General features: G+C 36.2%; 1 protein-coding gene across 2 annotated transcripts; it reads left to right on the top strand.

Annotated features, from left to right (window-relative positions):
• The first annotated feature begins 1,361 nt into the window (after positions 1 to 1,361).
• Positions 1,362 to 22,544, top strand: LOC117912579. Of its 2 annotated transcripts, none has more exons than XM_034827220.1 (22): positions 1,362 to 2,396; positions 8,165 to 8,280; positions 8,444 to 8,652; positions 9,167 to 9,286; positions 11,512 to 11,640; positions 11,732 to 11,857; positions 13,611 to 13,666; positions 13,760 to 13,859; positions 13,951 to 14,068; positions 14,164 to 14,373; positions 15,705 to 16,041; positions 17,600 to 17,693; positions 17,888 to 17,996; positions 18,282 to 18,553; positions 18,652 to 18,779; positions 18,992 to 19,226; positions 19,970 to 20,158; positions 20,278 to 20,567; positions 20,894 to 21,083; positions 21,174 to 21,416; positions 21,649 to 21,737; positions 21,841 to 22,544. In XM_034827220.1, the coding sequence occupies exons 1-22, from the start codon at positions 1,582 to 1,584 to the stop codon at positions 21,986 to 21,988; spliced, it is 4,323 nt and encodes a 1,440-aa protein (XP_034683111.1). In that variant the 5' UTR covers positions 1,362 to 1,581; the 3' UTR covers positions 21,989 to 22,544. The 2 variants fall into 2 exon arrangements, with proteins under 2 accessions (XP_034683111.1, XP_034683113.1); XM_034827222.1 differs by having other exon boundaries at positions 1,363 to 2,396; positions 20,903 to 21,083.
• The last annotated feature ends 138 nt before the right edge of the window (positions 22,545 to 22,682 follow it).

Below are 22,682 nucleotides of genomic sequence, written 5' to 3'. Positions count from 1 at the left end.
CAATTCTATTTTTGACTTTATATTGGAGTCAACATGAAACCAAAGTTAGAATTTAAAGAGGAAATATTGATATCTATAGAAATATTATTGAATATTACATAATTTTTTATATAAGCTAGAGGATAATTTCCATTAAAGGTAATATTTTCTTGATGTTCATATGCATGTGTTTATATAAAACTATCCAAATGCGTGTCTGAAAGATCAATCAAAGAAGGTTTATGACTTCTCAGAATCCAAACAGACATGTGCAATTAGACGACACAAGTAATTATAAAAAAACCCAAAATATTTTATTATTTATTAATATTTTTTTTGGAATTTTCTAAAATAAAAATAATTAAAAATTGGAAAAAAAAAAAAAAAAAAAAACACAGCCAAAAACTTCTTTCATAGCCAAGCAGGGCCTTATCATCGGTTTGGTGACAAAGCATGCACTGATCTGGTTTAGTTATTTTCCCACACGCGTCCTCCATTTTTATTATTAATTAAATACCAATCTTCACTTTTAAGAAACCGACTTCCTCACCCACGCTACAGTCGTCAACCAATGCCACCTCAGTTCTACGTGGAAAATCATATAGCCCTCTCCCAATAATAATTTACTGTGATGCGGCTATGTTACATGCATGTAATCCGATCATTTCCCGTGAAGCCCATCCCACGCGCTACATGGGCGCGCGCATCCACTGGGTTAAAAAATCGAAGCCAATTGATATTTAAGCCGTGTTTGTTTTTTGACTTTTTAGTTAAAACAATTTATTTTCAAAATTTAGGTTGTTTGTTTTTCTATTCTTTTATTATTCATTATAAAATCTTTTATTAAATAGAAAAAATGAAAATATGTAACTTTTTTTAAATAAAAAAATAACATATTGATTTTTTTATTTTTTAATATTTAATAAAAATAAAATATTATAAAAACAAATCATCTAATATTTAACACTATTAAGTATTAAAGTACTATTTAGAATTAAATAAAAAAATAAACACCACCTTAAAATGTTTGATTTAGGCCTGTTCATAAAAACGATTTGGTAACTGTTTTTATGGAAACTAAAATTTCAGATTTTGTCTTAAAAAGTAATTTTTTTCCAGTTATTTTGTTTTTAAAGTTGTTAATTAATAATTGAGAAAATGGAGAATAATTGAAAATATTGCAAAGCTGGTCATAGTGTTTGCACGCTCTCGAAGCGAGCGTGGAACTATCGTCTCCCCAACCGGTGAGTCGTGATCGGGTGTAGTCGGGTTCAGTGAAAGACAACGTGTCGAGGTTTTAGTGGTTAGAAGTGCAGAAAGCGGTAGTGAGGAAATAAAAAAAATGAAAAAGGGGGAAAAAAAAAATTAAAAGCAGTTCAGCTTCTTCCCCAGACTTTCTCTCATTTTCTCTTCACAATCTGTCTTAAAAATCATAACTTTGGCTGGAAAATTAATATTCTGCTTCACAAAGCACGCATTTTGATTTTTCCAGTTTGAGGGTTTTGACTTTTCCCAAATTTTCCCCCAATCCAAACATCCATATCCCACCTCTTTTTTTCCTTACCTTCAAATGCATCATTTTCTTATCAACTTGTCTCTGTAATGACTCTCTCTCCATCGCTGAATCATCTCCTTATCACCATTCTCTACACCCTCTCAATCCTCATCGTAAACCCTAGCTCCATTCTCGCCGGAGAAGATTCTTTCACCGTCGACGACATCTTCTACCAGGACTACTCCCCGCCGGCACCACCGCCGCCACCGCCTCTCCCGCCCTCCGTTTCTTGCTCCGAGGATCTCCACGGTATTGGGTCTCTGGACACCACTTGTCAATTAGTTTCCAATTTGCAACTCACAGATGATGTGTATATAGAAGGGAAAGGCAATTTCTATATAGGTTCTGGCGTGAGATTGGATTGTTTGGCTTCTGGGTGTTCAATTACTGTTAACATTAGTGGGAATTTTAGTTTGGGCGAGAATGCGTCGATTGTGACCGGGGCATTCGAGCTCTCGGCATATAATTCAAGTCTTCACAATGGGTCTGTGGTGAATACCACGGCGTTAGCGGGGACGGCCCCGCCGCAGACTAGTGGGACACCTCAAGGGGTCGATGGGGCGGGCGGGGGACATGGGGGAAGGGGGGCGTGTTGTTTGGTTGACAAGAAGAAGCTTCCGGAGGATGTTTGGGGCGGGGACGCGTACTCGTGGTCTAGTTTACAGAAGCCGGTGAGTTTTGGGAGCAAGGGGGGTACGACAACTAAGGAGGAAGATTATGGTGGCCACGGTGGTGGGCGGGTAAAGATGGAGATTGCAGGGTTTCTTGTGGTTGATGGGAGTATTTTGGCTGATGGGGGTCATGGGGGGAGCAAAGGTGGAGGTGGGTCTGGTGGCAGCATCTACATCAAGGCTTATAAGATGTAATCTCTTTGCCTTTTGGTTAATTTTAGCTCTAGATAGTTGATGATTTAGTATTGCTTTGAAATGTTATTGTGGTAACCAATTACCTTTTGCTGTGATGATCACCTGGGTTTTTTTGGAAGTGCAAGTTAATAGACTATTTATTTCTTGTGATTTTTTTTTTTAATTTTTATATTGATTATTGAATAAAGTATGTGAGATCATTGTTTTTTTCCATACTGTAATAGTTCTGTCCGTTGTGCATTTGTACGTGGAAGACCATGTTTCTGATGAAACTTTTCCAGAAAAGCATTCCATATCTAGACTGAACAAAGTTAAAATAAAAAAAAATCTTGGATAAATTGGTAGATAACTTGAAGCCCATAATCACTAAAAATTTTCAAAATAAACCTCTTGGATAGATTCTGCCTCTTCCTGCAATTTGCAGATGCTTCAATGTTTGAACCCCAAAAGTTTCCTATATACTTCCGTTGACTCAACATTTGGATGTTGTGATGTTCATTGATGGCATAAAAAATGCTATATTTATGGGTTCTTTCTTCATTTTACTAAATGTGGATTTTCCATGGGAAAAATGGACTTACAAATGTTGTCAGTGATGATGGTGCTTTCATTAAGAGGAAATAGTATCTTATGTGGTGTGTTTGTCTTATTGCCTCACTGATTAGTTTGGAATATTCTCTTGTCCTTATACTGTAAACTTGGAATTTTACAGGTTTGGTTTGTCCTAAGAAAAGGAAGATGTTAGATGACTTATCACCTAAACAATTGTGACATTACTATGGTTTAAGATATCAAATCGAGTCAAATCGATGGGAGGGCTAGAATAAGAAATATTTTACCAGATGTTATTCGGTCCGGAGTACAAAATGAACAATTTTACCAGATGTTATTCTTAGAAATTGGATGGTAGCCTTTTATAATTTTTGTCAAGCTTAGGGTTGTTAGCAATGTTCTTGTAAGGATTTAGTTCTATTTATGGCCCTAATCCTTGATGTAGAAATGAGTTGTGGGACTTATCTTACAAATCATTTCCTTATCCTAGGTTGCCCTTGGTGCAATGAGGTTGTTTTTATGTAATATACTTTACCATGAGAGGAAATATGGAAGTATAATTACTGACAGAATGGGGGGATTTAACAAACTCAGTTTCAGGCATGCTCAAATTTTCAAGATGTTCCAGCTTGCTGCAGAATTGATGGATTCATGTTTTAGTAGACATTACTTCTAAACCCAAAGTTTGGAACAAGTTGGTTTGTTTTGGAGTCTCTAAAGAGAATCTATGGGTGGACTAATTCTACCAGCACTTCTTAATTCCCAAAGCGACTGGTTCTATTGGACCTTAGTGCTGTGCTGCTTGTAGTTTTTAAGAAATCACTACCAGATAGCACCTTCCTTTTGCTGTTTGCTTTGGCTTGGAACATATTATTGAACTATCCATGTGGCTAGTGAGTGTGTTAACAAGCATAAGGGTAATTCACTAATTATAGCATTTCATAGATTTAGGCAGTGTCTGGTTTTTTTTTTTTTAGTTTTATTTTATTAGAATTGATTCTAATAGTTATTTTTAGTCAAATTTCTATTTGTTCTAGTTTCTAATTTGATTTAGAAAAGTAGTCATATTCCTATTAGGAGATAGAGTTTTAGCCTAGTTAGAAAGAAGGAATTCTATAAGTCTATACAAACTTATGTAAGTTTTCAATTTTATTAATAGAATTTTTTATGAATTTAGTTGCTACAAAGCTTCTTAAAGGTGTGATTTCCTTCCTTAAGTGTAATTGCTTAGGAACCTTCACGTGTCAAATGTTCATGTGATTGTCAAGGATCATCATTCCTCTCCCCCCCCCCCCCCTTCCCCTTTTTTTCCATCTCTATGGGATTGCTTATTGCCTAGGAACCATGGTATCATTGCCAAGGATCTATTTTTCCTTTTTCTTTTTTCATTTTCTTGTCCTTTTTGATCTTTCATCTCATTATATAACAAAGAAAACTTTTATAGCTTATAGTTCTACATCATGTTCCTTGGGTGTCACGAGTTCATAGATGTTGGCCACTTAAGCTTGTTTGGTTTCATAGGTTGGTTGGGAACTTCTTGGTGTTTTGGGCTTTGTGGGTCTTGTTTTTTCATCTATTAGTGTCCTTTGTATACCTAGATTAAGAACATTGTATAGTCTTCTTCATTAGAGCAAATCGTTAGCATTGACCTTCTTATTTCTCACCAGCCATGCAAAGATGTTCACTTTTGATTGAGCTTTGGATTTTCAAATGAAGTTTGCAGGAATAAAATAAATTAAGTTGGTAGAAGCAGATATAACATTAAAGAAGCAACTAACTGAGAATAACCTTGAGCATATCAACAACCAAACTCTAGCATTAGGAAAAGTGAGTGACAAATACACATGGACTAAAGCAAACATAAGAAGAGCTAGTTCCTCAATTTCATGCTTAAAGAGGTTGCCACAAAAGTTTAAATTCCAAGATGGAGATGGTTAAGAGGAAACTAGCATCGAAAAAACTCCTAGTTGGAGCTGTTCATTATTTTTGCAGTTCTATGTTTCAAAAATAATTAAGGGTAGAAGCGTTTAATAATTACAAATAGTAGAAAAAATTGAACATACATCCATGTTTATGGAAAGCAAATTGCACATTTTTTTTGTAAGAGAACAATTTTGGAAAGAAGTTTATTTCTGGAAAATGTCAGGAAAAGATCTTCCTTTGAAGTCGCTGAAAGTAATCAAAATTTCCTTAACAGCATCAACCAATTGACATAACTATTTTCCCTATATTGCATCCTACTAACTAAATGATACAAGAATTTGGGGCAAAAAAGAACAAGTTTCTTATATCTATGCATAAAAAAAATAAGTTAAGAACAGAAATAATCATATCAACGTTAAAAGCAAACTTGTTAAAAGAAGATGAAAAAGACTAAAATTGGTTGTGCTTTTGATTTCTTCAGTTTTGGACTTATATTGCACTCTTGACATCATCAAAGGACTTTTATTTGTAAAAACAGTTTTTTACAAGTCATTTCCAGAAACCAAACAAGCACAAAAAAAGATGAGTTTTTAACAATGACCAGCTCACAACTTTTGGAGTGTTAAAGGGACTTCCAGAAGCATGCATAAAAAAGGGAGAAACTAGTTTCAGTGGTAAAAGGCATTCTTTTTGGAGAGGAGTGATGGGAAAATAAATGTATGGTGATTTCTTGATGTTTACCTTTTTCTTTTCCTATATTTTGATCTGCTGCCAGAGTTAGGAAATGAATGGTAATTGAAACATCAAATAACTTGTGATCTGTCATAAAGACAAAAACTTAGAGGAAGTGTAAGGATTTTTTTTTTTTTTTTGATAGGTTAGAGGAAGTGTAAGGATTTTGTGCAAGGATTCCTCTTTTTTTTTTTTTTTTTCACTTTTCATGTACCCTGACAAAGCTAAAAGGAATGAAGATAGAAGATTAATATACATGAAGTATGGAATGAATCAAAGTCCAAATAAAGAAGATAGAGCATTAATGGTTATTGAATAGGGAACTAGGTGAGTTCAACTTGTCATCAGTTGAGACGTAGTGGTGCAATGATACTCTTGTTAGAAGTCTATTTCCATGGTTCCATATTGATGCCCATTGCAAATTGCTATCGGGCATGGAATTACTATGTTTTTAGCTAGTTGAAACTTTATGAAAAAGAAGAAAAAGCTCTAAAAATAGGTTTGAACAGTATACATAGTTATAGGAACATTGATTTTTTTTGCCCTTGCTATGTGATTTGTTGCTCCTCATTCATCTTGGTAGCTTTACCTGGGTTTTACCAATAGAAATCATCTCATTAAGGCTTTATCCTAACTTGGCTTGATACACATTAGTGACCCATTATAAAAACCTTAAGCTTTTGGATTAGTTGGTGGTTTCACATGGTATTAGACCCTCCTTTTTTTTGGAGGTTACAAGTTCAAACCTAAATGTTTGTTTGTTTCCCATTTATTTAACCCACCCACGAGTTCAAACCTAGCTGCTGTTTATTTTCCATTTATTCAATCCTTGGAAGTGAGTGCCCCCAACATAGAATTTTTGGCTGTTCAAACATCACCATTGTTTATTTCCCATTTATTTAACCTATGTGGAAGTGAGTATCTATCTTAACCCGAATTTTAGGGATCAGTGAAGTGAATTCTGTTTTTATGCTTTCTAGCTTATGTTCGGGTTCAGGGCAGTATTTAAGGAGGTCTTAGTATATTTGATTATACGCCACTATTGCACTGTTTTTTGGATCTTGGAAAGTACTATAAGGAAAAAGAAAGAAAAAAGAAGGAAGCTCAAAATTTATTGTTTGATTCATTATGAAATAAATGGAAGAAAATTAAATGTACAAATTGTTTTAAAACTTATATATTTTCAAATTGTTTATTTTTTTCTAATGTGAAAGCGTAATAACTAGAAAAGATTAAAAGCCTCTTGGGGTGTAGCTCAATGGTAGTGCCCGTTGCTAGTGAATCAAAGATCCTGAGTTCAAGCCTCGCTGATAATTAAGTATTGTAGCGTAGTGTGGTGGACCCATATCACCTAGAGGCTAGCTTCACCAATAGTTGGACCATTTTGAAAAAAGTGGAGATTAAAGAAATTTTTTTTGAGTCCTAGCTTCTCTAGGCCCTTTAATGATTGGGAGGTGGAGGATTTGGAGAGATTACTTTTGACAATCTGGGGTAGGAGGCTTAATCCTCTTTTGGAAGATAGAATGCTGTGGAAAGAGACTAAGGATGGGATTTTCTTAGTTAAATCTCTTTATAGTACTCTAGCTTCAAGAAGAGTTGTTCAGTTCCCTAATAGCATTATTTGGAGTCCTTGTGTGCCTACCAACGTGTGTTTCTTTGCTTGGGAAGCATCTTGGGGTAAGGTGCTAACTTTGGATCAACTTAAAAAGAGGGGCCGGTTTCTAGCTAACAGATGCTTCCTTTGCTGTGAGGAAGAAGAGTCAATTGATCATATTCTTATTCAGTGCTCCAGGGCAAGAGTGTTATGGGAGTTATTGTTTGCTCTTTTTGGTGTTACTTGGGTCCTTCCTTTTTCGGTTAGATATACCCTTAGTGGTTGGTGTGGCTTTAACTTGGGCAAGAAGCGTAGAAAGGTGTGGAAGACGACCCCTTTGTGTATTTTTTGGGCGGTTTGGAAGGAAAGAAACAGGATTGCTTTTGATAATGAGGAGCTTTCGATTCATAGGTTGAAAAATTCTTTTGTATGTAACCTTTGGTTGTGGACTAAGTCGGTTGTAAATGATCGTCCTCTTCCTTTGCTCAGTTTTTTTGATTGGCTAGGTGCTAGTTGAGGGCTGGTTTTGTATTTCCTCTTCTTTTTTATGCCTTATGGCGCCTCTTGTATACTCCCTATATGCTTTTGGGTCAGCCTCAAGGTGCCCTTTTCTAATATATACTTTTTGTGTGTTTGCCTATCAAAAAAAAAAAAATAATAATAATTTTTGAGGTAAAAATTTTTCCTTCATTTTCTTCCTTTTTCCAAATCCTTCTTCCCCTTACACTTAGTGCAAGCTAGATGGAGCCTTGGAGATTAAGAGTGGTACCTATAATAGCTTTTGTTTGTGTAAGAGGTACATCCATTGTTATTTAACTTTGTATAATCCAAATACTTATGGATGTTGGTTTGACCTTTTGATTGTGTCCTCTTCAAGTTATGTGCTCTTAGATTTCTGCATTAATCAAATTTGGCAAATGCATATTTAATATACTTTTAATTTAAATGTTCTCTGAAGCGCAGGACAGGAAGTGGCAGGATAAGTGCTTGTGGAGGTAATGGTTTTGGTGGTGGTGGTGGAGGAAGAATTTCTGTTGACGTTTTCAGTAGGCATGATGACCCAAAGATCTTTGTTCATGGTGAGACTATTCTGAAAATCTTTCGCTGTCTCCAAGAGAACTTTATCACCTTTAAATATGCTTTTATTCACTTGCACTTTTTTTTTTTTTTGGTAAGTTTATTCACTTGCACTTTTTAATGTAAATATTGAGCTAATGTGAGCTAATGATGCCTTATTTGCAGGAGGAAGTAGTTTTGGCTGCCCAGAAAACTCAGGTGCTGCTGGGACTTTTTATGATGCTGTTTCCCGAAGCCTTATTGTTAGCAACAACAACAGGTCAACAGATACAGACACCCTTCTTTTGGAGTTCCCTTATCAACCGCTCTGGACAAATGTTTATGTTCGAGATCATGCCAAGGCTACTGTTCCTTTACTCTGGAGTCGTGTGCAGGTCAGTGAAATTCCTTGCACCCTCCTGGCAGTTCTTATTCTGTCCAGTGGATGTATGTTTTTCACATGATCAATATTTTTTAGGCTAATTTTTCCATATGAATAAGTTTTAAAGATGCTTTCAAGTGTTTCTGAACTTATTTCAAAATTTGACATTGTTTTAATTCATTCCAAAAAACAAAATGCTGAACCATAGTTGCTACTACTTTGTAGTTTCTAACAAGTGGATAACTCTCAGTCACTTCTTTATATGTGATTGATGCTAGAATGTGGGACAACCATCACCGTATTACCTTTTTCCTTTTGAATTTTCTGTTTTTGATGCAACCGTTTATGGAGCTTGGAAGGTGCTTTCTGGTTCTTTATAAATATTGAGTACACTGGTTAATTTACTTCCATATTGCTTTATTTGCATCAAAGGCAGTATATTCATGCAGTTGTATTCCAATTTGATATTGTTTTTCCTCCTTTTTTTCCTGGAGATAGAGTTGAGTACATGAGGTTGCCTTATGTAGGTCCAAGGACAAATCAGTCTGTACTGTGGTGGAGTGTTGAGCTTTGGGCTAGCACATTATGCTTTATCAGAGTTTGAACTATTGGCAGAAGAACTTTTAATGAGTGACTCCATAATTAAGGTAAGTGGGGACTTCATAAGTTTCCTATTGTAATTTGGTGTCATGGTTGGTTAAAAAAGATCAAACGTGTCTCCTATATGGTAACACATCTTATGCTGTTTTTACTTTTGGATAATTCTATGTCCCTCTGCATATCTGTTGCTTCTTATTGATGCTCATATACTCTCTCTCTCTCTCTCTCGCCCTCTCTCATGTCCACTTGCACTTGCACCCATACATGCATGCATGTGCTCATGTGCACATGCAAACATTTGGAAAAAAATATATGTTCGGAAGGTCCTTACACGTTGCAGCTCCCATTTCTGTGGTTTGGGGGGATGTGGATCTAAATAGACCTAACCTCACATTTTTGCATGATGTGACTTCCAAACTTGAACATTTATTATCATACTTGAGCCTAAGAAGTTACATTTTGCCAAGCAATGTATTATCTTTTGTTTATTAAGTGCCATGTTAATTATATACAAGGCTACATGCTGAGGGATGCATATCATTCACTTGTTGTATGTTCTTGGTGATGCTTCCTTATCATCATATCAGGATAATAAAGGGATTGGAACACTCTGTATGGTGGTGGCCTCTTTTAGTAGTTCACATATAAAAAAGTCATTCAGGATTTGATAGTTTCAGTCTCTATTTCAATATAATTCCTTTTTTTTTCTTTTTGGTAAAAAACATGTGAGATCAATGAGGATGTCTGGTGAGGATATCCATGTAGAGGAAATTTTGTTTGTTGACTGTCAGAATGGTGGTGTCCTGGATTTTCCAGGAATGGAATGGTTGACTGTCAGAATGGTGTAGTCCTGGATTTTCCAGGAATGGAATTGTTCTATGATCACTTTCTTTTTTTCAGGTGAGAGTTTTCATTCTGGTTCTTCAGGTATGAGTCTTGGTGTAAAGAGTGAGGGATGGTACAAATGCCAGGCCAATTGGTGGGGTAGGAACAGTGAAATATAGAATCAAATGGATCATCAATTCTGCTGCCCTTCCAACCAGAATAGAATTGCTACAGGCTCTCTTTCATAACATTATCTTAGGGTGTTTATAAGGCAGATAGTCTCTTGCCTTCATAAAGCCAATAGTTGAAAAGGGCTTTCTGCCAGGAAAAGGAATTTTTTTACAATCCACAGGTTGTAGCTTGACCCTGGTCTCATGACTTTGCAAGTCATAGAGTCTTTGGTAAATTTACAAACAAGAGAAATTGTGCTTGTTTTCTTTATATTCTTTCTATAACTATAGATTTTGAGCCAATCAAGTATCACTGCATGCCAACCTGTGTCAGACAGGAGACAAAAGGCTGTTTAGGACTAGGACTGATTTTCTATAATTTGTGCAAGCTAGATGAGTGAAGACTCATTTGATATAGGTTTTTATTATTGTTTTAGCCAATCTGAGGCTGAAGCCGAAGTTATGACTTCAAAGGTATAATTTTGGTATTATGAAAGTTTCATTAAACATAAAAAAACTTCCTGCATAAGCTAAAAAAAAGCCTAAATGGCTACAGTCTTATGCTGACTTTCACATTAAGCTCTTTTTAAATCCAGAAATAGTTTTGCTAAAATCACCATACATAAATAGAAGCAATTGTGGGCTTGAAAAACTGCTTTTAATTTCTAAAAGGCATCTAAAACTAATCCAAGCAGGCTAGTTTTTTGTATGCTTAATATACTTTTTTTTTTCTGATTAAAAAAAAAAACCATTTTGTGCTGATATAGCATATCCTAGTGATTCTTAAACTTTAGGTATAGTTCACTATTGAGGAGTCACTTCACATTTAACTTGTTGGGAAGCCAACAGCTGTTGGTATTGGTAGGAGTCTTACATGGAATGCAATTAATTCAAATAAATGACATACCTTAAATTGGTGTCATTTGCACCAAGTATTCAGTAAATAAGGGAGAATAGTTTATATAAGAGGGAAATTATTAGGAGAAAACCCATCTTCTTCCCTGCTTTTTCTTTACAATTTTACTGTGCATCATTTTGATAACATCTTTCATGTATATCATTATTTTTTCAGATGCATAACCAAATGACATAATATTTAGGGAGTATTATTTAATGGGACTATTTTATGCTCTTAGTTTCACTTCTTTCTTTGTGCCACATACACTGGAATGTATTTTTACCTTATGTGATGCAGTTTGGTCTTTAATTCTTCATATGTTTTAACTTCATTGTATGTTACTGAATGCTGTGTTATCACTGGGTTTGATTAACTTCAGGTATATGGGGCTCTACGCATGTCTGTAAAAATGTTCTTGATGTGGAATTCCAAATTACTTATAGATGGTGGAGGTGATGCCAATGTTGCAACATCTTTGCTCGAGGCTAGCAATTTGGTTGTTCTCAAGGTATTCCACACATCATCTGTTTGCCATTTTCAACAGTAAGTTGCTCATAAGGCATTAATTTATAACATGCTTTGCTATTTTTCTTTATCAGGAATCATCTGTTATACACTCTAATGCCAATCTGGGAGTTCATGGACAAGGTTTATTAAATTTATCAGGACCAGGAGACTGGATTGAAGCACAACGTCTGGTTCTGTCACTATTTTACAGTATCCATGTAAGCGGATGTTTGACTATAGCTATTAATGATTTATGCTATCTTTGTTGGCTGCTAAAACTTGTTTGGTTGTGGGTTATTCAATAATCCAGTCTTAAAAAAGTGTGATTAGTTGTTATGGATTTATTCATATTTTTATCTTACTGTGTGAGAGTGCCTCATCAGTTATTAGTTTAACTAAAGGCAAAATATGGAATCCTGTGTAGATATATACGAAATATTTCTCATTCATCTCTCCTGATCTTCGTTTTGACTTCTACTGAGACCTCATCATTTGTATTGCAAGTGTTTGTGATATGTGGGAGGCCTTATTGCTTAATATGTGCAGAGTGTTTGGATATATCCTATTTATTAACCTACTTAAGGATTTGAAGTTATATTACTGTCTTAAATCAATTTCAAACCTGTACCACTTGGAATCTGCTTGAAAATATTGGTTTTCCTTGAATCTACATGAAATCCCATTGGCAGTATTGGATCTGATCATATTTCCTCAAACATTTAATTTTAATTGAGGACAATTTTTAGATTTTGTAAACCTTTCCCTTTTGACCATTGAACTCTGGTATCCTAATGGTACCAGACCAGTTGCATTGTATCTTGCTTTGGCATTTCCTTTATGCTGTTATCTTATGTGGATTGGTTCACTACTGTGGCCACTAAGGTTTTTCTTTTAATTCACACTATCTGCAATCAACTATCTTTCTTTTCTTATTCATCTGATTTTGGTATGGAGTTCCTTAACTCTGTATCAACTTGACCCTTACTTAACTCCTTATTAACTTGGCCCTTGCACATAACCCCATATTTACTTGGCCCTCTCTTCTTGATTGTGTGTTAGTTGTCACCCATTTGATTCATTTACTGAGTTACTGATCCAATGGATTTCTCATGTCAATCAAGTTGAGATTTTTCTTGGTAATAATGATAGAGCAGACTGCCAAAGTTTTCACTGTTGCTGTTACTCATATTGTCTCTGTGGATGGCCTGACTCATGGAAATTCCTGGGACTGGTATTTGTCCTTCTCTTTCCAGAGGGTCCCAAGGCTCCAAAGTGATCGAGATTCCCCCTAAATGTTCATAGGCTGGTGTGCATGTAGCTTTAGGAGGGAAAGAATTATCCATATCCACCTCTTTACTCTTTTTGTTGGTAGCTGAAGAGAGTTTCTAAATTGGGAGTGGAAGGGATACTACTTGTGCTTCCTTCAATCGGTTTCTTTATCTTATGATTGACTGCTAGTTAAGAAGGTTTTTCTTTTCTTTTCTTTTTCTCCCTTTTCATTTAGTACATTATGCCCCACCTTGCTCTCGTTAGGTTATCAGTAAAATCTTGCAATGACATGTAATACTGGTAAGGTACCTTTCTGTAGGAGTTGCATGAACGTCTAAGGAATGTTGAGTCGTTTTTCTTCGTATCGTCTCCCATTATACCAATTTGATGTCTATTGAGTAGGTTTCTCCACCTCTGTTTTTTATCAGGCTTTGTAAATCTGGGAAGAATTTCTCATCCTTCAATTGTACTTGTCTACATTTTAATGAATGTGTTTTGTTTCTGATTAAAAAATAACACGTAATACTGGATGATGCTTCATTCTATATAGTGGCTTTATTCATCATTTATCAATGGGATGAAAAAGCAATTTTGTCATTGGAAAATTGAAGCAAATTATCCTCATACTCCAGATCTTCTTGATTTACTGTAGAAAGGATGGTAGTACATATTTTGATCTTTCTCCTTTTCTTCCCCTTGAAGGTTGGACCTGGATCTGTATTGCGTGGCCCCTTAGAAAATGCAACAACAGATGCTGTGTGAGTTTTTGTTTAGTCAATCCTCCTGCTGTACTTTACTTTTATACTGCATCATTTGACTTGACTAAATCTTTTTATTATGATTTTTTGTAGGACACCTAGGCTATATTGTGAACTTCAAGATTGTCCCACTGAACTACTTCATCCACCTGAAGATTGCAATGTGAACTCTTCACTGTCCTTCACCCTTCAGGTGCTGATTGAATAGAGATTGCAGAGTAATGGAACTGGATATTTACTCATCTAGTGTTTCTTTAATGGTCTTCTTAATTTTTCTTATTCAGATCTGTCGAGTTGAAGATATTACTGTTCAAGGCCTTATAAAAGGGTCCGTTGTCCATTTCCACAGGGCAAGAACTATAGCTGTCCAATCTTCTGGTAAAATAAGCACATCTAGGATGGGTATGGTTTCTCTCTCTCCTATTTCTCCCCTCCTCCCTCAAAATTTAGGGCACATCTAGGATGAGTTCTCATACATGATTTTGGTGTTTCTACAGGCTGCACCGGTGGTGTGGGTAGAGGAAAATTTTTAAGTTCTGGTCTTGGCAGTGGTGGTGGGCATGGTGGTAAGGGTGGGGATGGGTGTTACAAAGGCAGCTGTGTTGAGGGTGGTATTTCATATGGAAATGCTGATCTGCCTTGCGAACTTGGTAGTGGTAGTGGAAATGACACTTTAGATGGTTCAACTGCTGGTGGTGGTGTCATAGGTAAGCTTATGATTGGGTTAATTGAACTCTCTGTTTTCTTTTTGTTCTCAAAGTTGGACCACATAAGAGGACGGGATACTACTAATCAATGAGGGTTTTGAGGAACATGGAATTTAATATCATTGTGGCATGCATCCAATAGGATGGCAATTAGTAGACAATATTGTGATTGGCATTAAAAGGCCTTGTCTCCACATGATGTCGGTCATCCATATAGGAATAAATTGGTTGATTTGTGTTGTCTTGCTAATGACTTAAATATTATGGTAGATGCTGAATGCACCTGTTCCAAACTTCCAACTGTCAATTTTTCTGCTTTCATGAGTTCAAATGGTTAGTTTTTAGTTAGGGAATTTGAACTTTTCCCATCACACTACTTATCAAAAAAAGAAAAACTTTTCCCATCACACTGTAATTTTAAATTTGGTCAAAGGAAAGATAGATGGAAAAAGATGTATCAAGGAACCTATTACGAGAAACTTTGCTTTTGTCATTACACTTCTGAGGTCCATTTTAGCTGGTTTTTAAAAGGTTGTATGTAGTCATGTCCAGTGAATTTACAATTTCATTAAAATTTAATTTTATATTAATTGCCATTATGTTTGTAGGAAGCTGGCCAAGTGAGCATATTGTCACAGGATGCTTTAAATGGCCCTCCCCATGGGCTTATATAGGAGGAGGGAAGCTTCTGGAGACTCCTAGAGCCATCTACACTAAGCCATTGGTGGGAAGAGTGTGGAAGGTTCTAGAAATGCCTAGAGATGTCCACACATCTCTACACTATGGAGGAAGGCATGGGAGGAGTCCAAGGCTTTCTAGAGACTTCTAGGAATCTCTTGTATATTCTTGTACATAGGGTTGTACATAGAATAGGGTAGGATGTTCTAGAATATTCTTGATTTGTAAGGAACTCTCCAAGGTTCTAGAGAGTTCCCTTGGTGCCTATAAATAGGTGAGTGCCTCATTTGGCCAAGGCACCACCCAAATCACTTCCTAACCAAGCAAGTGAGCATCCAAGCACTTGTAAAGGCTTTCTTGAGTTAATAGAGCTTCCATTCTTTAAGGAGTTGCCTACCAAGCTTCTTAAGCTTCCGAGTCGCGAGTGTCTTAGCCGAGCAAGCTAAGCATTGGGGATCAAGGCCGACTTAGCAAGATCAAGCATCTTGACTTGCCTAAGTGCCGCACGAGCTTAGTGAACGACTAAGTCCGTGACAATATGCTGCACTTATTTCTTCTATATTGCTATCCACATTTATTTTCAGCTGATAGTTTTTTTTTTTTTTTTGCCATTTATTTATTTATTTTTGTTCATGCATTGTTGCACTGATCAGTAATGGGTTCATTGGAGCATCCACTGTCAAGTTTGTCTATTGAAGGTTCTGTTAAGGCTGATGGAGAAAGTTCCAGAGAAAGTACAAGAAATAATTATTATTCTATGAATAATGGTTCCAATGTGAATCCTGGGGGTGGCTCTGGTGGGACTATTCTTTTGTTTTTACGTTCCCTTGCTCTTGGCGAGGATGCTGTTCTTTCAAGCATAGGAGGGCACGGCAGTCTCCATGGTGGTGGTGGAGGAGGTGGTGGGAGGATTCATTTCCATTGGTCAGACATTCCCACAGGAGATGTGTACCAACCCATAGCTAGTGTAAAAGGAAGCATCCACTCTAGGTTTGTATATAGTCTGCTTTATTCATTTATTTATTTATATGCATCTTGTATTTCTGAAAGTCCTTATGAATCTTGTGGCTTTACTATTGATCATAACTGTTCGATTGAGAAAATCATTAGTCAGTTTGTCATGTACTAGCACAATATATGAAGGGTTGCCTATTATCTGTTATTCATGTTTTCAATTAAAATGTTTCTGTCAATGGACACTGTTATGTAGTTTTGATCCGAAAAGTGCATCTGCTTATGGATTTTGAGTTTCTCTTTAAAGTGGATTTCATTGGTTCTTTTGTACTTAACATTGGTTCATTACATATGCATTACCAGACTCCCTTGCAAAGCAATCCTTTTCTTTTTATTTCTTTTTCCTTAGGTAATTTATATGATATTGCATTTCTTCAACTTGTTCATTTTCTCAACAATGTACTGTAGTTGTTAGCAGATATTGATGAGAAAAGAAAGGGCGGGGCATCTATCATACCTTAAAAGGATGGGTACACGGAAAATCCAACTCCTGTAGGCAACAATAGACTACCACTTCCCCAAAAGCTAGAATTGTTAGGAATTGGGTTATCAAGCTGTAATTAACCCTCAAATGCGCCTTGATCCCTCATTTGGAGGGTTGAACAAACAGGCTGTTAACAGACAACTTGTGGAACCAACAAATACTTTGGAAGTGGTTTGGATCCAAGAGCTCTAAAAGAGACAGCTCCCTACTACCGTGATAGACTACTTGTCCAAAATGATTAAGCTGTTATCAAAGGGATTAACAATGTGCATCAGGCTAACTGTCAACAAAGAAAAAAGAATTCTAGAATATCTGGTTCAGGTTTTCTATTTAGCTAATGGTAATTTCTTCATATTTTTCTGTTTTAACTTAGTTCTTATGAAACTCAAACCTTCTCAGCAAATTCTTATACCTTTACTTATTGAATTTTATCTTCTAGAATCCTTAAACTTTCTCATCCAAATGCCACAAATTCTCCACCACAGGATCACCAACCTAGAGGTTTCTGTATGGTACTTCAATAAGCTCTCCAGAAGAGACCTAAAAATACTTCTTGCTTTTGTAAAGGCCAGAGCACAAAGGCCTTGTGTGGAGATATGAAGGCCCCTTCCCTGTACTTGGGAAAGTCGGCAAGGTGTCCTATCAGGTGGAGTTGCCTACTAAATCCATATGCTCATCATTTGCAAATGTCAAATTTCTGGTGTTTGTGGACGCAGATGAGCATCATCTTGTGACGTTCCAGATATCTAGACACCAAGACACAGTGTTGTATCTGTCTGTATGAATTAATTATATAAAATATATTCTTTTATCTTTTTATATTTATTTTTGGTGTGTATATGGAAGAACTTTAGGATGAAAATAGTGAAGAGAATAATGGCTTTACAGTAGATTTAATGGCAAGGAAATTTATACACTTCTCCAAAGTAATGCAGGTGGAATCTTTTGTTATCAAACTACTGTTGGGCATGGGTAATATGTTGTGCATGCTAATTGTTCATTCCTGTGGTCTTGGATTGTCTGGTAACCTTTGGACGCCTGTTATTGTAGGGGAGGGTTGGCTAGGGACCAGAGTGGTATGGGGGAAAATGGAACAGTGACTGGAAAAGCTTGCCCGAGAGGGCTTTATGGAATATTTTGTGAGGTAGGTTCACAAGTTTATTGCACTGTGAACTTTTATTTGGTTTTTACTCTTAAACCATTTCCTTCATTTTAAGATGTCTTGAGACTTTGCAGTTTTTAGTCTTTGGTCCATAATATTATTAATTCAAAGAATTGCATGGTCCAAGAATGTTTTTGTTGTTGAACATTTTGTTTCTATGTTCTGTATTTGTACAGGAATGTCCAGCTGGCACTTATAAGAATGTTACTGGATCTGATAGATCCCTTTGTCATCATTGCCCATATCATGAGCTTCCCCGTCGTGCTATTTATATTTCTGTCCGAGGTATCTCTATATTAATGTTATTCAACTTGTTTTATATGTTATCAGTCACAAAGTATTTGCTTAATGCTACTTGGAAATATTGCAGTCCTTGTGGATTTCAATCTCTTTTGTCTTCCAAACGACGTTTTTTTTCCTTCTTAGTTTCTTCTGCTTTATAATTATTAAATCTAATTGTGTAATTAATTTTTTACTTTACTGTAATCTAAACTAGTTATCAGTTATCATGTAAAACCTGTAATTTGTCATCAGCTAATCTTTAGATCGGCATCTTGTTATGTTGAACAGGTGGTATTGCCGAAACTCCTTGTCCTTACAAATGCATTTCAGACAGATATCACATGCCACACTGTTATACAGCTCTTGAAGAGTTGATTTATACATTTGGTGGGCCTTGGTTATTTTGTCTTCTTCTCTTAGGTGTCCTCATCCTGTTAGCTCTTGTGCTTAGTGTTGCAAGAATGAAATTCGTTGGAGTTGATGAATCACCAGGCCCAGCCCCTACTCAACATGGCTCTCAAATAGATCACTCCTTCCCTTTCTTGGAGTCTTTGAATGAGGTTTCCAACAAATGATTTTTGTATAATTAAGAAACATTTCATTCATAACCTTTACTTTTTATAATATTGAATTTGATATGGTGCTATTTGCTTTTCAGGTTTTGGAAACAAACAGAGCTGAGGAGTCTCAGAGTCATGTGCACAGAATGTATTTCATGGGTCCTAATACATTTAGTGAACCTTGGCATCTCCCTCACACCCCTCCAGAGCAAATAAAAGAGATTGTGTAAGTTAATTTTTCTCCTTTTTTTGTGGGTCACTTCTCTAATAATGATGCCCCATCTTTAGTGATGTCCTGTTTGTTGTTTTTTAACAAGAAGTTAAGAATTTTATTTTATTTTGTTGTTTTTATTACCTTTTTAAACATTTGTTTTAATTTGCAATATCCTTTTTTTTTTCTTTTTAAATTTTGTTGCTAATATTTAGTTTACTTGGCAGATATGAGGGAGCATTCAATGGATTTGTTGATGAGATTAATGCTATAGCTGCTTATCAGTGGTGGGAGGGATCAATGCATAGCATTCTTTCTATTCTTGCATATCCCCTTGCATGGTCATGGCAGCAGTGGCGTCGGAGAAAAAAATTGCAGCAATTACGTGAATTTGTGAGATCAGGGTATGACCATGCTTGCTTGCGCTCTTGCCGCTCACGTGCTCTCTATGAAGGGCTTAAGGTTTGTAGTCATGTTCTTTTCTTAAAAAAAAAAAAAAAAAAAAAAAAAATCAAATTTGTTGTCCAACAATGATGAATAAAATTTATGGCTCCTGTGAAGTGGTGGATTCTTTATGGAGAGGTCATCCTTTTTCTGTTCATAATTTATATAGATCTATTTCAAATTAATGTTGGTCATTTAAGAAGATTTAAGTATGTTCACAAGGTACACATTTAGATGTCCATGATATGTATATGTCAAGAGTTTTTGTTCATTCAAGCTCAAAAAGGAAACTTGAACCTCAGTTTAGGGTTCAACCTGCAATGCCCTTTACCAGTTGCGCTGCTGCCAAATTCATTGTTGGGATTTCTCCCAACTTTTACATTAAAGTTGTTTTCTGTTTGTAAGTTTCTTTAGGTGTCTGGTTGAAAGTATTGTTTCTCATGTGGAACCTAATGACTCTTGTAGATTTGTAGTTATCCAATTTTAGTTATAAAACTATAGTAGGCTGATTTCCTTGCCATTCTCAAGACTCTTTCTCTAATATGCTGTTTTCTTCCCTTCTCATAAATCATATTTGTGCTCTAAATGCATATGGAGATTCTTTCTTCTTAATACATGCTTTGCAGTTAAAACTTTCCCTTGCTATTCTCCAACATTTCTTTTCTCAGCATCTGCTAGTGAATGTGGAATGTAATACTTGTTCAGAATGAAAATCCTTCAGAACTTTCCAGTAGTTGATGTGTTGTCCTATATTGCTGCAGGTAGCTGCAACTTCTGATCTGATGTTAGCACATGTGGACTTCTTTCTTGGTGGAGATGAAAAGAGAACTGATCTGCCTTTTCGTCTTCAGCAAAGATTTCCAATGTCCTTACCTTTTGGAGGTGATGGAAGTTACATGGCTCCTTTTTCACTTAACAGCGACAATATTCTTACTAGCCTCATGAGTCAGGTTTGTTATTTGATACTGAAGAACTCAAAAGTAATTTTTTTTTCTTCCTTAGACAAATTTCTTCAGTTATAGAGTCTCTCTTATGGAATTCTGTTAATTATTTTACTTCATTCCTGCAGGCGATCCCACCAACTACTTGGTATCGACTGGTGGCTGGTTTGAATGCACAGTTGCGCTTAGTTCGTCGTGGACGCCTCAGAGTAACATTTCGACCTGTCCTGAGATGGCTTGAAACTCATGCTAATCCTGCTTTGAGGGTCCATGGTGTACAAGTTGATCTGGCTTGGTTTCAGTCTACGGCCTGTGGTTATTGCCAGTATGGACTTTTGGTATATGCTGTTGAAGATGAAACTGAGTCTACACCTGTTGATGGTGTTGACGGAGCAATACAAAATGAGCACCAGTCACGGTAATGGTTTATTATTGTACTAAACCAGTAGATGCATATGGTTAATAGACTGATCAGATAAATAATCATTATGATACCCTTGTTCCATTAGGCACCATTTTTCTTCCCTTCTGATTATATTTAGAGGCTGTCAATTCCAGTGAGCTGGATGGAAGGATCCTCCAATTTACTCTGATATGCAAAGTAATCTGTTGTCTAGTGTATGTCTGGAAGATGATAAGTAAAAATACCAGACCAACAAGTTATCTGTGTAGATAGAGGATATATAAGCCTTTGATGCTAGTTGAATTGAGTTCGACCTGGTTTCTTTAACTTACAGTTTGCAGTTTGAACAGGGATTTTGGAGCAGCGATGCTTTTAAGTGGAGCCCGGAGAAGCACTGAAAGTTTAATGAAGCGAAAAAAGCCTTATGGGTATATTTTAGATACTAACAGCTTACACATGCTTGAAGAGAAGAAAGATATATTTTATCCCTTGTCTTTTATCATTCACAACACCAAACCTGTTGGCCAGCATGTAAGGCTCTCTTACTTTGAGTTGAATTCATTGGATGCAAACTTGAAAATCTCTCCCCTCTCAACCTGACTATCATATATCTAACTGCAGGACCTCGTTGGATTGGTCATCTCAATGCTACTTCTAGCAGATATTAGCTTAGTATTACTTACTTTGCTCCAGTTATATTCAATTTCATTGGCAGACGTTTTTCTTGTTCTGTTTGTTCTCCCGCTTGGCATTCTACTCCCCTTCCCTGCTGGAATCAACGCCCTATTCAGTCATGGACCTAGACGCTCAGCGGGCCTGGCTCGTGTCTACGCTTTGTGGAACATTACATCCTTGATTAATGTTGTAAGTTCCCTATTACCCATCCATAGTAGATTGGATTAAGTGGTCAAACAGTCCACTTTCTCCAACGCCCCATTTGCTGAGATGAGACAAAAATATCGTAAAATTCAGAATATCTCTAGTTTGTTTCGGGTTGGGGCCGATTTTTAAGTTTCCATGATCTAGGCAACCAAATGGATCATTAGCCCTATTGCTCATTTAAGGTTACTTACTCCTTTGTGATCCGATTTATCAGATGGTTGCATTCATTTGTGGATATGTTCACTATAACACCCAGTCACCCAGTAAAAAGCTCCCGAACTTTCAGCCATGGAATATTAACATGTGAGGAGATTTACCCTTTTCAATCATCCAGTTAAGACGATTATATTCTATGAAACTGACATGGGTTTTCGGGTTTGGGGTTGGTGGTTGGTGTTTGTTTCAGGGATGATAGTGAATGGTGGATTATACCAACCGGGCTCGTGGTTTGTAAATTCATCCAGTCCCGGCTCATCAACTGGCATATTGCAAATCTGGAGATTCAAGATCGCTCACTGTATAGTAACGACTTCGAGCTGTTCTGGCAATCATGATAAAAAGTTTTTTCTCAATTTATCAACCCAGATACCTACTCCTACATTAACAAACCGGTCATCTTTTTCTTCCTTCTCATATGTTTTCCCTTTTGTATGTTTTGTTCCAAAGTAGGAGAGTGACTGACACAGAAGCACAGAAAGAGAACAGGGAAAAAAAACCCCCAAAAAAGAAAAAAAAGAAAAAAAAGAAAAAAAAGAAAAAAAAGAAAAGAAAAGAAAAGAAGGAAAAGAAAATTAGAGTGAGAGAGCATTATTGATTGATGAGATGTAATCTTTTTTGATCCAGGCAATGTGCAGTAAGAGTTGTTTCCTCTAATGTAAATACTTGTGGTATATTAACATACCACTCTTTTATGTTTTTCAGATTTCAGTTAGTTTTTGTTTACCCTTGCTGCTCTCTCTAACGTTAATAATACAAATGACCTTGTTCTTATGTATGAGAATGCAGGTTGGTTTGGTTATGACGGCGTTCTTGTAAACAGCTTTTTTATTGTTTTCAGAAATAATGTTGTTTGGATATAAATGTAAACAATGGTTACCCTCTTTACATTAATGTTTAGTGTTTTAAGTTTTAAAAGTATTTTGCATCTTTTCGACTATAGCTCAGAGTACCATTAAACACTACTATTGAAATCATCTCAAATTTGTTCTTGAACAATTTATTTTCTGCGTTAATTTTAAAAATCAGTTT

This window comes from Vitis riparia, chromosome 4 (genome assembly GCF_004353265.1).
Source record: "Vitis riparia cultivar Riparia Gloire de Montpellier isolate 1030 chromosome 4, EGFV_Vit.rip_1.0, whole genome shotgun sequence".
Taxonomy (NCBI): Eukaryota; Viridiplantae; Streptophyta; class Magnoliopsida; order Vitales; family Vitaceae; genus Vitis; species Vitis riparia.
This window is presented reverse-complemented; position numbering and strand designations above follow the sequence as displayed.